At 40.3% G+C, this 16,285-nt stretch overlaps 1 protein-coding gene across 6 annotated transcripts in view; it reads right to left on the bottom strand.

Annotated features, from left to right (window-relative positions):
- Positions 1-3,904: 3,904 nt before the first annotated feature.
- The window catches only part of LOC110060703 (uncharacterized), a 25,621-nt gene continuing 13,240 nt past the window's right edge, over positions 3,905-16,285 (bottom strand). For 5 of the 6 annotated variants that reach the window (XM_089288421.1, XM_089288418.1, XM_089288417.1 and 2 more), the window contains 11 exons: positions 15,859-15,897; positions 14,981-15,094; positions 14,054-14,149; positions 13,776-13,862; positions 13,256-13,292; positions 11,394-11,468; positions 10,270-10,632; positions 9,202-9,233; positions 8,682-8,756; positions 7,906-8,058; positions 3,905-7,608 (listed from right to left, as the gene is read on the bottom strand). In XM_089288421.1, coding sequence (XP_089144547.1) covers positions 5,827-7,608; positions 7,906-8,058; positions 8,682-8,756; positions 9,202-9,233; positions 10,270-10,632; positions 11,394-11,468; positions 13,256-13,292; positions 13,776-13,862; positions 14,054-14,149; positions 14,981-15,094; positions 15,859-15,897 — 2,853 coding nt within the window. In that variant the 3' untranslated portion in view covers positions 3,905-5,826. The remainder of the gene's footprint in view (positions 7,609-7,905; positions 8,059-8,681; positions 8,757-9,201; positions 9,234-10,269; positions 10,633-11,393; positions 11,469-13,255; positions 13,293-13,775; positions 13,863-14,053; positions 14,150-14,980; positions 15,095-15,858; positions 15,898-16,285) is intronic. The other variant, XM_020767488.2, reaches the window with a different exon arrangement.

Here is a 16,285-nt window from a genome sequence, read left to right as displayed (position 1 = left end):
TTGAAGCCATAAAACACTTTACCATTTTATCTATTTACTCCGGAATTCCATACCTCCCCATAATCTCCCATAAACTTTCTCTGTGGATGGAATTGAAAGCTTTTTCGAAAATCTATGAAGTTCAAATACAGGGTAGCTTGCCACTCGTTTGCCTGTTCAATGATATTTCGTAGAGTGAAAACCTGGTCTGTTGTTCCCTTGTCTTTCCTATAACCGGCTTGTTCCTTCCTTAATCGTATGTCAACACCCTTTCTTATTCGATCTATAATAATCCTGCCCAGTATTTTCGCTACTACAGACAGCAACGTTATCCCTCTCGAGTTCTTGCATTCCTTAGGATTACCTTTCTTTGACAGTTTAACAATAAGTCCCTGTTTCTAAGCCTCAGGAATCCCTTCATGGTTCCATATTTTTTATCATGAATTGATGTATTTTCTCTGCTGAAAATTCTACGTTCGCTTTCAACAACTCAGCTGTAGTAGAGTCAATCTCTGGAGCATTGCCATTTTTAAGTCCCTATATGGCTTCCTTAACTTCACTTAACGTTGGCTCATTGACTGCAATCGCCTCAATTATTTCACTGAACTCGAATCCACAGTCTTCTTCACTAGTTGTCGGGTTTTCTGGGTCTTCTCTATTAAGCACTTCTTTCAAGTGCTCTGTCCATCTTGACTGCACTTTATCTTTTCCACTTAGGAGGTTTCCACTCTTGTCTAAAACACTGCTGTGCTTTGCCTTGATCTTTCATTGCACAGTGTCTTAGTGAACCCATAAAGTGCCTTCATGTGCTGGTTTCTTGCGTCCTTCTCTGCCTCACCTGTAATATTGTTATGCTCCTCTTCACTTCCTTATCCTTTCTTACGTATTCTGCCCTTAGCTGTCTCTTAACCCTTTCTGACCGAGTACTCAAGATCTTCTTATTAACGCCCTCTCTTTAATCTATGAGGTCCCATGACTCCTTGCTGATTCATGGCTTTGTCTTTTTTGGAGGTCTTCCCAATACTATTTCTGCTACCTTTATGTATGCCTTCTTCATCGCCCGAAACTCTCTCTCCACTTCTTCAACTTCTGGTTCTTGTTCTTCATTCTCTAGGGCCTGATACCTATTACGTAGTTTTATGTGAAACGTCTTTAGCACCTACTCATTTTCCAATTTAACCGTGCTATACTTCACTCTACGTTCAACCTTTTCTTTCGGTACCTCTGTCAACCTGAGCTTAATTTTTGTACACACAAGATAATGATCACTTCCAATATCTGAAGACCTCTTAACTCTTGTGTCATTCACTGAATTCCTAAACCGCTTTTTAATGAGGATATGATCGATCTGATTCCTGGTCTTTCTTTCGGGCGACACCCATGTTGCTTTGTGGATGGTCTTGCGATGGAACAGTGTTTCTGTAATAACTTGCTCATTCAGATCGCACATTTCACAAAGCCTTACTTGGTTATCGTTCCTTAACCCCAGTTCGTGTTTTCCCATGACTCTTTCATAGTCCCTGTTTTCGTACAAAACCTTAGCATTCATGTCCCAGTAACTATGATCATATCATGAGTATTTACGCCATCTATCAAATCTTGCAATCTTGTGTAGAACTCGTCTATTTCCTGTTCGTCTGCATCCTCCGTTGGTGCGTATACATGAATGACTGTAAGCTTTATGTTTTTGGAATAGTACCTAGCTTGAATTATTCTTTCGCTGATAGGGTTCCACCCTATCAGGGCTCTAATTTTACCTTCTGACATCAATATACCTACTCCTAATCGGTGGCTGTCATCATCTCTTCCAGAGTAAATTATGGTGTCTCCTTCTGCAAGTTACACTTTTCTTTTGCCGGTCCAGTGCGTTTCACTGATGCCCACGATGTCTATACCATTCCTCTTCATCTCTCACGCTACCTGTGCGATGTTGCCACTTCTGTAAATCGTTCGTACATTCCAGTTACCAATCTTCAGCGTGTATTTAGGGTACATCAGTGGCCTAATCGACCCGGGGGTGTCCTGTTGGATTTGACTCCCGTGCGTCATTGAATCCCTCTTACGAGGTACGGTCACAGCGCCCCCTTGATACAGTGAATTTTCTCTGCTTCTGGTTTCTGTAATAATTTTTTTTTTACGGGAGAGGGTTATCAGCCCTCAGCCCAACTCCCAACCTGCAGGACCAGGGGATCTCTCTTTGTCTGGTTCCTACCCTTAGACCTGTTTGGCATGGTGGCCCTACCAGGAGTACGACTCCCTCCAACATAACTCTAGGGGTCACTGGAACACGCGAGCCACCCCACCACGACAAGGTGTTGATCCCAATTGAGGTGGAAAGACAAAAAGCCTACCCACATGAAAACAACACGAGGGCAACGAAAGTTTGAGAAAATGTCACGCAAACGAGGCTTGGTGGTGAATTTTGAGCATGTGAGGTAACTGCGCATAAGACCTATTGCTTAAATAAACTCAGGCGCGGATCCATACCAGTTTCCTCCGTTCTAAGGAAATCAGTCACATTTTCAGAATTACCCAGAAACCCCCTAAAAGGGGACTTTAGGAATAAAATAATCCAGAACATTTCCTGTTAAAGGGAGCATTTCCTGGACCTCTCTATGAGGCACTCACCATTTATCCTGGATCCATGCCTGAAACTGAACGAGAGAACGGAAGGCTAGAAATGACATTTAATATAGCCACTGAAAATTATAGGAAAAACTATTTTAAAAAATAGAAAATTCTTTTTTTCCTTCCGCTATCCTTTTAACAACAAAGTTTCGAGAAACGTTTGCCCCATTTGTAAGGCAATAAAAATCTTCAGTAACAAAACGACATTTAGTTATTAATGCATAGTGATCTCACTGTATTGCTGTACAGCAATTCCGTAAAGTTACACAAGGATGAAACGGCTACCATAATGACAGGAAAGTCTGGAATATGGTTGTGACCATCAATAGGTTCCTGAACTAGCTTTGATTAATAACGTTAAGTCTCCGTTTAGCTCCCTCTCCCCCTTTTTAAGCGCTCTTCCTCGCCTTAAATTGTTACTTTTTGAAGGATGGGACGACGGTTTTTCAAGCAATTACAACAACAACAACAAGAATAGGCCACTTCCGAGTTGCCTTTTGCCTGTGTCAAAAGGGGTCTTCGTGCGAAACCATTACGTGTGATATAGAAATGTGTTTTACCATGTTTATTTTCATGTAAAGAAACTCATCTTCGTATGAAAGGTTTTGCACGGAGACTCGTTTTGAAACAGAGGTACAAGGAAACTCGGAAATGGCCTATTGGAGCGAGAAATAAATCTTTTTAGCCAAGCACGAGGACGGTACTAAGACAATGCCCGCATGAAGTAACCCAGCGCAGCAAAGTGTGTACACAAAAAGGCCGATATTCTTCTAGTATGGTCAGGAGCAGGCTTGGTTAGTAACATTTATTTCACAACTGAGTATGTTTACAAAGTTTCCTACGATGACGGACTAGAACGACACTGTAAAGTTAACGTTAATTTTGAGGTTAATGTTTTCTCGTGTCTAACGTTTTCCGAAAGAACAGGGAAAAGAAAGTTGAAAGAAAATGGAAACAATAACTAGAAGAAAATATCTACAAGGAAACTCCAATAGCAGTGGAACAGAATTATTCGGACAGTGCACGGTTCAATCGTTGAAAAAAACTGGACCATCAAGACAGCAATCTGATTGGCCAATTTTAGTTAGTTGACCTCTGAACTAACTTAGGGGTGTAATTACAGGTTAACGCAATCAGCGATTCTCCCAACATTGATGTTAACTTGTTAATATACCACCACCTTCTCTATGAAGTCCCTTCCCTCCCTCCCCTCTGAAAGGCTCGAAAAGAAGTAGGTCTATCAGGTATATCATCACGAAGTGTAGGTCAAAAGAATCATTTCAAAACGACAACTGTATTTAGCGTAGTAAGGCCTTTATTTTTACTTTCAGGAATATCACTTACAAAGAATATTTCATAGAAATGAAGGATAACCAAAACATCTTTAAATCTACTGTACAAAACGTTATCAGAACAACTTAATGATGCCAATCAGTTGGTGTGACAAGGAAACCAATGCAACTTTGTTGGACAATTCCTTGTCGAAAACATCAGTAAATGTTCCATGAAATAAATAACTACAATTAATCAATACAATTAGTAACAGTAATTGGACCGATTGGAGTACAATTCAGGGGGTAATCGGGCCAGTAACTTGGACTAGCGCACAGCACCAGGCCGGCACGATTATTCTCTGAATTGTACCATGTCCAGTTATTAAGTAATCGTAGCAATAACAAATTTCGAGACCATTCAGAACTTTTTCTGGGTGAAAAAGTCAGTAGAGTTTTCCATAAGTTGTAAAAACTGTAGGGAGAATTAAGAGGCCATTAAAGCTCACGTTATCGACGTGCGAATGGCGTAGGTATCCAATTACAAAAAGATAAAATACCTGTGTTTGGACACCTCGTGATCGCGCATCGATTCCTTAACTATTAGGGGCGCGCACAACCAATCACGATCGCGAATTTTGCTATAGATACGACTACAGAAGTTAAAACAAGAATCACTGAAAGAGAGATTTCACATTATGCATAAACACATTTCTAAGGGGATTACATTGCTTACTCCCCTGGTTATTTATATCAAGATATAAACAAGACTTTAACCCTTTATTACAAACTAGAAAAATGAAGACAAAAACATTAAATCTACTCTCACGAGAATGTTTTTACAATAATCAGTCCTGCTACAAGTTGCAATTTGGTTGAAAGCATCGCATGGTAGGTTTATCAACAATGAAACCGTTAATTTATCTGCTGCTTCTTAGCAGAACTGCTCTCTACTTTGCCAACGTTCTTCGTTCTCTACAGCAAGGAAGGTTGCCAACGACCACAACAAGAAATTTAGAAACAGCACTGAACCCCCGACGAAACTTTGGCAACGCAGCTTTGCGTGTAAATTGCACTTTGTAACAATGATTATATTGTCTTTGATACTGAATGGGTTGGAAATACTTATTTCAAAAACAGAACGATACTGCAACGTATGTAGCCTCAAAATGATTTAGCTTTACACGATATTTACATCCAAGAGGTACGATGATGGATCAAATCAACTTTAATGTTTCCAGAAAATTAATGCAGCTTTATGAACTATTGATCATAGTTCAATTGGAAAGAGTAGTCAATTCTAATCTCTCAGAGCGAGTAGAGAGTGAAGCGAAAATTATGAACGAGACACAGCCTTTTTGTTTCTTGCTTGTCAATACCTGAAGATTTAAAAGCACTGCTCGTAGTCTGTAACTCAAACGACTCATTTTCACTTCATAATTTCTTCCAAAAATACTACATACGTCACTATATATCTACATATAACACACATTATGAAGAGCTCAAAACTGAATACAACTATTAATAATATATGTTGTGGAAAGCTCAAAAGACAAATTTCCCTCACCAAATAAATACAAAATGTCAGATCTAGTAGCGGCTTTTGGCCTTAATTCACAGCTGTCCTTTCCACTCATTCATGAAGACTCGTAACTTTTCAACAAATTTTCCTTCTTCATTAAGGAAAAATATCGTTGAGATCACAGTGACCCTAAATGTTTCGTCCAGCCCTCAATGGTATTAAATCAGCCGTATTAAATTATTTCAATTTTCCCTGACTTTTCCTCAAAATGTCAATTTTGCCTGACTCAAAACAAAATTCCCTGATTTTTTCCCTGACCTTGAAGAAATTTTTTCCCTGACAATTTCCTGACCTGTGGCAACTATGTCTTAGTCAGGGCACACGACGAAAACACAGATCCAACACCGGATTGCAAAGGTGTATAAATCAAGATGTTTGCGATTTTTGAGAACTAAACTTGTTTACTAAATGCTGTACCAGTCCTCTCACGACCACATCGTCCTTTTCTAAGCCTTCAATTAACATGGGTTCCAGACCCTCCTCGATCTGCTCCATATTCTCCGTGATTGTGGCCTCTAAAGCTTCAATATCGTACACACTTTTGGGTCTCGTCTTGCGAGGTTCCTCCGAGTCTGGTTTCACTTTCTCGACTGACCAGCTCAAGCGCCGAAAATCATCCGATCGATGCCGAGAAGAACCCGAACGTCTCCGCCGACGCCTCACGAGCTTGTAACTTTCGATAGGAGTACTAGTAAATGAAACTTTAGTAACTTTTTCGATTTTTATCTTTGGGGTGTGGTCGGTGGTGTCTTGTTTGTCAATCGCTATCGTATCCGGCCCCACTTTGTCGTGCTGTTTATTTCTTGTACGCATGCGTATGTCTTCTACCGTCTGTTTGTCGGAGACGAGCTGAGAATACTGGCGCGCCATTTTATAAACACTTGGCAAGGTCGATTTCCTCGGTGTGATTACATGTGCAGATGTCTCCGCAGACGACTCGTTGTCACTGGTTGTTAACTGTTTGTTCTTGTCGCTGTTGCTGTCAGCGAAAAGTTCAAAGACGCGTTTCTTGGTTTGCCTGTTTTTAGGTGAGTGAGCAGGTTCTATGGGTTGGTATTCCTGCGGTTTTGAATCAGCTGACGTAATAGATCGTGATAACTCACTCTCCTCTTCACTCTTTGCTGCTTGATTAACTTCAACGATTGGTTTTGTGGTAAAGTCAGTAACCTTTCTTTCCAGTTTGGAATAAACTTTTGTATTTGAGTTTGTCTCATGTTGGAAGCGATTCTGGTTTTGGTCGGTCGTAGGATTAAAGTTAAACCCATCTGAGCTCTCTCCCCTATTTTCATCAGAAAAGTCAATAATTCGAGGGACCCTTCTGTACCGAAGGCTGTCCGTGGGCTCATCGTCTTTGGCTGGCGGTCTGCCATCATTCTTTACGAGCAGAGCAGACTCTAAAAGCTGTGCACAAGAAATCGTGCGACGTGTCTCATCCAGGTCTCGGTCGATGGAAGCAAGCAGCTCGTCCAAATTGTGGTGAGAGGAGTCTGAGCTCGAGATGGAAGTGTCTTTCTCGGGGGAGTTTCGCGACTCCACGATGTAGCGCGTCTGCGCAGTACGCATCTGAGCCTCGCTTTGAGGGCCTTTGTCACTGGGAGATGAAGAACCGCTGAACGCTCTGCTGACTCTTCTTACCGTTGTTTGTATGGCTGAATACTCCATGAAACTTGTTATGTCGCTATGACTAAACACGGCTGGCGAATCCTCGTCGATGTCTCGCAAGTCTAAAGCAGATGACGACTTTTCGACACTTCGCCTTGCTTCCAACAACCGCGAACTGTTTGACGATCGCCCTATTTGGATGGGACTGTCGTCAGAACGTGCGCGCGAAAAGCTCCCAATCTCACTGGCCGCCTCATCGTCAAACACTTGATTTAATTTTCCGCTCACACTTTTGCTGCGTGACGTTTCAAAATCATCGCACCTGGAGAGACTCCCGGAGCGTTGCCTCGTCACGCTTTGTGTACTACTCCATTTCCCTGTGTCAGTTATTTGAGACGTTAGCTCTTCGTTCTTTCCGACGTCATTTTGATTAACCACAAAGCGGTCTCTTTCAGCAGTAGCTGTCCCCAACACCTCACCTTGAGCATCTTGTACTGAATATTTTGTACTTTGCTCTCGAATTTGGTTGCAGTTTAGAGACTTTTCCTGTAAAAGATGACAAACAAATTTGTAACAATGTACGGACTTCCACGTAACTCGGGGACAAATATTAGTAGCTGTACTTGTTTATTCAACGGACAACCCGCTTTTCAAGCCAAAACAAAGCTGGACAGTTCAAAGAGTTTCCTCTGTAAGTAAGCTGTACCTAGCTGTGGTTGTAGCTAGGAGACTTTAACGCGAAAGACCATCAGCAAACCTGCCCCCCCCCCCCGCCCCCTGGCCTCTCCTCGCATCAAAAAAATACTTACAACTTGCAACCTCGTTATTCAAGCCTATTCTCACCTCTGTTTCCTCTTCACTACTTTCGTTAATTGTTGTTGAAATCCTGTGATCTGAGGACGATTCTGAGTCCTGCGGTTTGACCTCAATCAATTCTTCACTTTCTTCAAGACTTTCTTCCCTGTCACTGACAGACAAATGCCAACGGACTGGTTTCTAAATATGAAAAAGTAAACAGTAAGAGCCGGTGACAACTGCCGTGCATGTGCTGATCACGTGAATCCTCGAACACGATGATTTTGGCAAAGTCTGCTAATATTAGAGTGAAACCTATTAAACTGAGAGTGATAACAATCTTTGTGGAATACTTTGTTGTAATGAATAAGAGGTGAGATGTAAACTCGACGGAATCATCTCCATTAGTTCGCATACCCCTCACAAATGGATTGAAGAAAACACTATCGACTTGGATATTACCAAAAGAATGTATACGAACAAGATACCACCTGTACAGCAAAAGATTGGATTTATCAGTTTGTTACCCTTTTATCCCTCAGACTAGTTATTCTTGCGAATTACGAATTTCATCTCCAAAAGGAGGTTCAAACATAAGATCGTTCAGTATGTTTTACGCTTACAGATTGCCAGATTGCGGAGAAAGGAACGAAATGAACTTGACGCGCTGAAATACCCTTAGTACCTTAGTACCTTACTACCTTAGTACCTACATGAAGGCTTGGAAAAGACTTTAAAATGGTTGTTTTAACTACATTCTAATCACACGATAAAATGTACTTCAAAAGGCCAGTATACCCCGAAACAATCTATAAATTAATGACCTTGTCATCGTCGGAAGAGTACACATCCGTTGGTGACCTGGGTCCACCCTCGTCATCCGATTTCCTACACGTTTCCTTCAAAATACAAATAGGAACATTTTTCAGTACAAGAAATTGACCTTTTCACGGATACGGCGGCCATTTTGAATTCCATTATTTCAAGTTAGCTATTATGGAATGCTCAGGGGGCAAATACAGACTAATCTGCCCCCTGTGCATCCCATAATAGCCATTGGAAATTCAAAATAGCCGCTGTATCGGTAAAAAGGTCTATTTCTCTCTCTTGCGCACGCTCAAATAACGAGAGAGTTGAAGATCATCAATTCTGACATTAATTATTTCAAGGGGGGGGGGGGGTGGGGAGGGGGCGAATGGTGACATCAACAACCATTACTGAGAACCATCGGCCGACTTTGTCTTGATTCTAAACATGACGTTCTGTTCAGATTGTCGAAACGTCAGTAACCAACAGACTGAGTTCTTTTTATGACTACAGTATAGCGAATAACAATGGACTTACTCCTTTCATGCCAGTAAATCCGACAGATGACCCTTTAAAACAAATCAGATAGAATCAAGATTTAGTTTTGTATAACGAGGGATGTAAGGAACTTCAGGTATGTATTAAATTTTTTTGCCCAATCAAGAAATAGCGTGACCGAGAACAGCAGGATGTAACACTCGAAAAAGTTGCCAAGGAATATGATACCTCCTGATATAGGTTAAGGATGCATCGTGTTGCATGGCAACCACTGGCTAATTTCTTAATGATATTTAGAAAGGAAAACAGTGAAACTAAAACTCGCTAAAATTGTCACGGAAACACAAGTAGCACACAAAAGAGTCGAAGTAAGTCATTCTTCCTGAATCTCTTTTCCACATTTCGAGCTGTTACAATCCCATACAAATTCTTATTTTTACGTTGTGTTACGCAACTGATGGGCATAAATTAAAATGTTCACGGCTCCCAAGGAGCTTGGGAGACCGTTCCGTAATTAGAACGGTCACGCAATTCTTCTTCCATGCGTAACAAGCCGTCACGGAAAGTTTTTCGCACTAATAGAAGCGTTACGTGGCGACCCAAATAACGGCTGCAAATAAGACATGGAGTATATTACATGGCCGCATGGAGATACGGAATTTCTCTTCGAGTATTGAAAAATATCGAAGTGTGCGTAGCGACTGATATCTTGTTTTCGCACGAGAGCTCATCTGGTATTTCATTGGTGTTTGTATAATTATAAGGCTACTTCAAGTTGGTGTGATGTCTTGCGATTTTACCGACTAAATTAAATGTAGATGTACTCAGCATAATGAGGATCAAAGAGAGCGGGACAGCAAGTGCTACTAGAAGAGAACATGTGACCATAACATCTCTCCACGAAATTGTGACATAATTATTACAGGTAGGTCAATTGGGAAAATTACAGGTTGTGTTAAAACTGTTATGAATTAGCCACAAAACTTAACACTTAACTCAATTATCTTTGTAAAAAGACCATTTTAATAGAAGAAGTTAATTTAAAATATGACAATTTTTAAAAGAACTAGTTTAGAAATAATATGGTTTAAGTTTAATAGCTAATACCTTTTATATTATAGGTATAGTTGCGAGGTAAACTGCTGAAGCCAGACAGAGTCTCCAAGTTTACAAGATAGTTATTTAAGTTGATTTCACTCCATTGAGTTCCTTGGAAAGGATCGCTAACTCCGCGATTAACACCTTCTAAAGGTGATATGTTTTGTTGTTTAGCAAGAGTCTTGTAAAGCCAGTGGCAAGCGTTCCTATTGGCTAATTCATGCGATATTCGATCCAGTCTCTTGAGTTCAAAGGAGTTATTGTTTACACTTTGGGTGAGTATTTGATAGGTGTTGCTGAAAGATGTCCGCAGGCGTCTAACTTCTACATAATCAGCAGTTACAGTAAGAAGAGCACGAGAATTGTTCGCTTCTGAGAAAGTAAGATAATAAAGACAAAAATAAAACAAACATTTAATTATTAGAAAAATTATTTGACATTAAAACTAAAAATATTCAACAGAAACAAAATGTTTAAACTTAAAAATACAAAAAAGAAACAAGTGTTTCAATATTATTTAGCACTAAACAGGTTAATGACGTCACCAAGACAAAAATAACAGTTATGGCAGTTTAAAACTGAATGTCCTTCTCTTTCGAGGCTATTTCATGCACTGAAACTGAATATTCAAGAACTTGATATTTTCTGTTAAACTAAGAGATTGGACACCACTACATCACACCCCATAATTATCAAACAGAACCTTTAGAGTGACGGCGTTAAACGTCAATCAAACTCATCACCGAGCCAATCAGGGTTCACGAAGATTCACGAAACCTTTCTAATGTGACGTGATCTTAAGTACTACTCGGGTACAAGAGAATACTGTTAAGAAAAAATACTTGGGATGTATCTTAGCTTTGCCAAGCTTTGTGAAGTAAGCGCCCGAACTTGAAGCAAAACGTGTAACCGGTTATAAGCGCGGGAAAAGGGCAATAAACCAATAAGAAATCAAAAGAGAAACGACTAACCAGTGCGAGGCGAGGGAAATGTCACGTGCATGAGCCAAATGATTCTTAATTGTTTTGGTTGTGCACTTGACTGACCAAAAGAGACATGTTTGGGCTGAACTGTGAACTCATTTACTGACAGAGAGCCACTTGGACAAATATATAACACAAAAGAACAGTTACCTTTCAGTTGTGTTCCTCTGCCGAGTTTGCTGTCAATGGAAGATGATCTTTTCTTGCCTTCAAAGTCTGAAGTTTCTGTGATAATAAATACATGAAATTAATCAGTGTCGAGTTCTATACCCAGGGCATTACGGGTTCGAATCCCAAATGAAAGAATTCTGTTGATCTACTATTGTAATACATATATTAACATCCCATAACATGCCTGTCACTGAACTACATAATCTAGGTAATCAACAATATAACAAAATGTTCGCATCTATCTGCTAGTTATTAGCAGGCCTTGTTGAAGCACTAATAATATATAGAGAAAACTGGTTCCGACGATCACTAGAGGACTTCCCAGATTCCAGAATTCTGACGATTTCCAAACATGACCAGAGGGACCAGAGGTCTACCGAGGATGCCACGAAACTTTACAACCGACGACTTCTGAAGACTTTAAATGCCATCAAAGGTGCAACATATATATCCGATTGCCTTTGAAACATTATGAAATAGCGCGCGCGCTAGTCCTGCCTAATTCCTATTGAGCCATCATAAACGAAGTCTCTATGTACGCACGGCCGTGCGTAAATGAGATGACGTGTACAGTTTCAACTGATTTGGCTGCAAAATTTCCGTCGAGTTTAGTGCAAGTTCCTTTTGTTTAAGTTTCGGCAATGTGAAGATTATTCTGAACAATACAAACTCTCCTTGTATTTTTGACTTTGTCTGCCTACATTTTCATTATAATTAATTCGAAGAAGCAAATTTTTTATTGACAATTTTAGAAACCAGGTTAAACGTTTTCGCTCAACCGTTGCTCAACTGATTGTGGCGTGTTAGGATCCTAATGACCTTTGTTTTCTTCGCCGTGAATTGAGAGAACTTTGTAGTCAATCACAAATGAAACATGTTTTAGCGCCCAAGTTGTTGTCGCCATGATATAAAAGAATTGGTTCATGCTTTTAGCTGTGCGTATATCGAGTTATGGATGCACTCAAGAAGTTAGAGTTGCTCTCAGCTGTCGCCTCGAGCAACTCTTACGCTTCTTTCGTGCTCGCCAAACCAGGGCGCTTATACGTAGGGCGGCCTTTTCCCGCCCTGCTCCAAACTTCCCACGTGCATCCATAACTCGATATACGCACGCTAAGCATGAACCAACTCTTAAATATACGAACGGTCGTGCGTATATAACGTGAGCTGTACATTTCCAATTTCGCTACAAAATTTCCGTCGAGTTTAGTGCAAGTTCCTTTTGTTTAATGACGACTATTCTGAGCAATCCGCAACCTACTTCGAGCCTTTGACTTTTGCCACGCTGAGATGTTTACTTAAACTTGAGTATTTTGACTTTGTTTGTCCACATTTTCATTGAGTATTTTTGACTTTGTTTGCCTACATTTTCATTAGAGTTAATTCGAAGAGGCGAATTTTTCATTGACAATTTTAGAAACCAGGGTAAGGGTTTTCGTTCAACTGTTGCTCAACCGATTGTGGCGTGTTAGGATCCTAATGACCTTTGTTTTCCTTCACCGTGCATTGTGAGAACTTTGTAGTCAATCACAAATAAAACATGTTTTAGCGGGCAATATGTTGTCACATTTTATAAAAGAATTGGTTCATGCTTTTAGCTGTGTGTATATCGAGTTATGGATGGACTTAGGAAGTTCGGAGAGCACTCAAGACTTACACGCTTCTTTCGTGCTCTCCAAACTTCCCGCGTGCATCCATAACTCGATATACGCACGCTAAGCATGAACCAATTCTTTATTTTGACGAAGATCATCCGAAATCTATCACACATCTCGCCCCTTTTGTTATAACCTAGACTTGCTTGAAGCCATTAGCGGCTGTAATATTTGTAATATTTAGCTTACCTGAGCTTCCTATATCCCCAAGGATATTTTTTCTTGCCTGAATAGCAAACGGTTTCGCGGTTAGTTTCTTGAAACTATTATAGAATTCAATCATGATACACGTTTATCTGAAAACTCCTTAGCTTGTGGGGTAGGGTAAGACCGCAAAACTAAGAGGGACGAGGACAGGGGGTAGAGGGAAAGGCTTCCCTTCACGTGTTTCCTCTCTCTTTGCCTTTTTTATTTTATGTGGCTTTCATACAATTTCTGAATTCACTTGGGGCAGTAGTTTTGTTTTCTGAGATGATCAGACGTCTTAGACGGCATGTTGTCTTGAAAACTTAACCAAGAGTCTCTTGTTCGTGACCTGTTCCAAACTTCCCTAATCTTATCCACCTTTGTTTGCCTTTAATTTTTTTTTTAACTTTCCTTGGTATACCATATAATTATTTTGCGGTTTTCCTGTTTTCTTTTCTTAGATTTAAGAACCATTATTCCCTAACACAGCCAACATGTGATTCATGTCTTATCACTGACTGACCTTGGTGGAGACTGGAGCTGCGAGGCTGTCAACAATCAGTCTTTTTAGTTCTAGTATCCACTTGCGTTTCTGATCTGCGTGCCTTGCCTGTTAAGATTGAACAACTGAAGTTAATCCAACATCAGAATTGCCCCTTATCAGGAAAAAATACCAGTATTATTATGTAAACATTGTAGGCTTGACTGACAAATCAACCTGTTTTTCGCCTTAAGTACACCACAAAATAATTTCCACGGACTAATGAACTGCAAGCGACCAATAAACCATGTTCAACTCACCAAGAACGTATAGGTGATCTTCTGGTTATCAAATCGTATTATCTGGAAAGCTAGCGGTTCTTTGGTTACTGATTCTAGCATCATCATGTTTGACAACTAAAATAAAATAAAAAAACTTTACTTAACCTGAAAGGCCAATCAGTGGTCACTGGATCACTGGTATTAACTGGCGATCAGCAGTTACATATAAAATACAGCTATTCATATTCAACTAGTGGACACAAACAACAAAACATAATCATCAACTTGCTAATTAATTTAAGGTACTTTGCCATAAAATGGACAGACAAGAACACAATTAGCCCAATTTCAGTTTACCAGGAGGTTGATTTCATTCTGAAATAGGATGTTATTCCAGGTTTAATTAATTTGGATCTACAATGGGCGACAGAGGTGTTAAGACACTGATTGAAAAATTTTATTTTCCAGCGATGGACAATGTCGATTTTTCCGTCTCTGAGAATCAGATTGAGCAGATTACAGCAACTGTACACCTATGGGTAGCCGGGAGTATCAGAGAATCATCGCCAGACGCATTTGAAATAGAATAACAGGTTAAACAGCGTATAGTGTCATTTTCTAAAAGTACCTCAACTACCATTGTCCTCTATTGTGGTAAAGTCATTACTGAAATAAGCTGGTCTAATGGTTGCCGCAGTGGATCTCAAATCTGAAGTCATGTTGAAGTGCGGGCAGAGGCGCTGAGATGTATTCTTTGGTAAGACACGGTCACTCTGCAGTGCCTCCCTCCAGCTACTAAGGCAACAATGTTTGAGATAACACTCGATATCAGGCAACAGAGCCCGGAGTTCAATGCTAGCCAGATGAGCAAGGACAAAAAAGACTTAGTTGCCTCTCAGAGCAATCTTACCTTTGAAGTTTTCAATACATAATAATAATGTTCAGTAAAGAATGAGCATTACTCACCATGAGTGTAGCTTTACAAGAGTAGCCACTTTCTTTTCGTTTTGTGATGAGGAGGATTTGCTCAAAGAGAAACAGGTGTCTATCTGCTCTAGTTCCATGCATTCGGAAGATGTCCTGGGCACAAAACAAGGCATAGACAAGTTTTTAAACCACAGTTAGCATTTGTGAGTTTTCAATTACATGGTCATCAGCAAAATGCAAGTGCACTTGTGGCTGGAAGCTGCTAACAGGCCACTCACTTCACCGAACTTTCTGTTTCATCACAAAACAAACGAAAATCAGGAGAGCGTGGGCAATTCCCCACAAAAAGCAGGCTGTAGCTGCATTTCTTACTTTCAAATAATTTTAATACACCTCCAAAGTCAAATACGTTTTCTGATCGGAGGAGAACATGTCACGTGCCGTGGGTCAAAGCTCACTAACTCCCTAGGGAAACAACTTGAACTCTCCACTCACACGTGATCAGGTCGTGCTCCTTGGAACTGCAGCAAAATTGTGTGCCAGCCGGCGTCAAGCAAACGATTTTTTCGCAGTTTCTCTTTCTATTTTTGAGTTGGGAGGTATAACAAAACACTTAATGACTGACCCCACGGGAAACAGTGAGTTTTGTTTCCTCTCGACATTGAGGGCGTCAGGGAAACAAAACTCACTGTTGCCCTTGGGGCCAGTCATTAAGTGCTTAATGCAGTATGATACATGTAGATACTTACAGCCTCGCACTCCTAACAAAAATTAATGAGTTAGTGGTTTAAATGAGATAGCAAAGGTCAAGTGAGCAAGCAGCTGTAACAGGCTGACTATAAGGTCAGTAAAATATATTTTACTATTACATAATTTCTACTTGCTAGAAAGTCTGGCATGTGTTTAAGAGAAATTACCTCTAAGACAAGACTGCCATAAGTTGTAAGATCTGGGCCCTAAATAGACAATCAACAGGCTAAGTTAACAGCTTGTCACATTAACAGGATGGCCACATTAAAATGGTTCTTAAAAAAGGAAATGGCTCTGCTTCAGCTATTCTTCTGGCCAAAAGCAAATATCATAACGAGAATAAGGATGTACCCACATTAACGAGGGGGACAAAACTTGACAGGACTCCCACATGAAAAGGATGGGAAAGCTTGTTGGAAAATTTGCATTAAACTCCTAAAGGAGACTGATCTGGGTGTGGCTCAAGCTTTATTTGGCCCCTAAAAGATACCACTTAAAACAAAATGGGCTTGATTACCAGCCACTGTTCAAGAAAAAAGCCCATGCCTTAGAGTGCTTTTTAATTTTAATTATTATTTCTTCATGTGCCCCCTA

This window comes from Orbicella faveolata, unplaced genomic scaffold (genome assembly GCF_042242905.1).
Source record: "Orbicella faveolata isolate gen_17 unplaced genomic scaffold, um_ofav_v1 contig_15, whole genome shotgun sequence".
Classification (NCBI taxonomy): Eukaryota; Metazoa; Cnidaria; class Anthozoa; order Scleractinia; family Merulinidae; genus Orbicella; species Orbicella faveolata.
The sequence above is the reverse complement of the archived record's forward strand: the minus strand, read 5'-3'. Positions and strand labels throughout refer to the sequence as shown.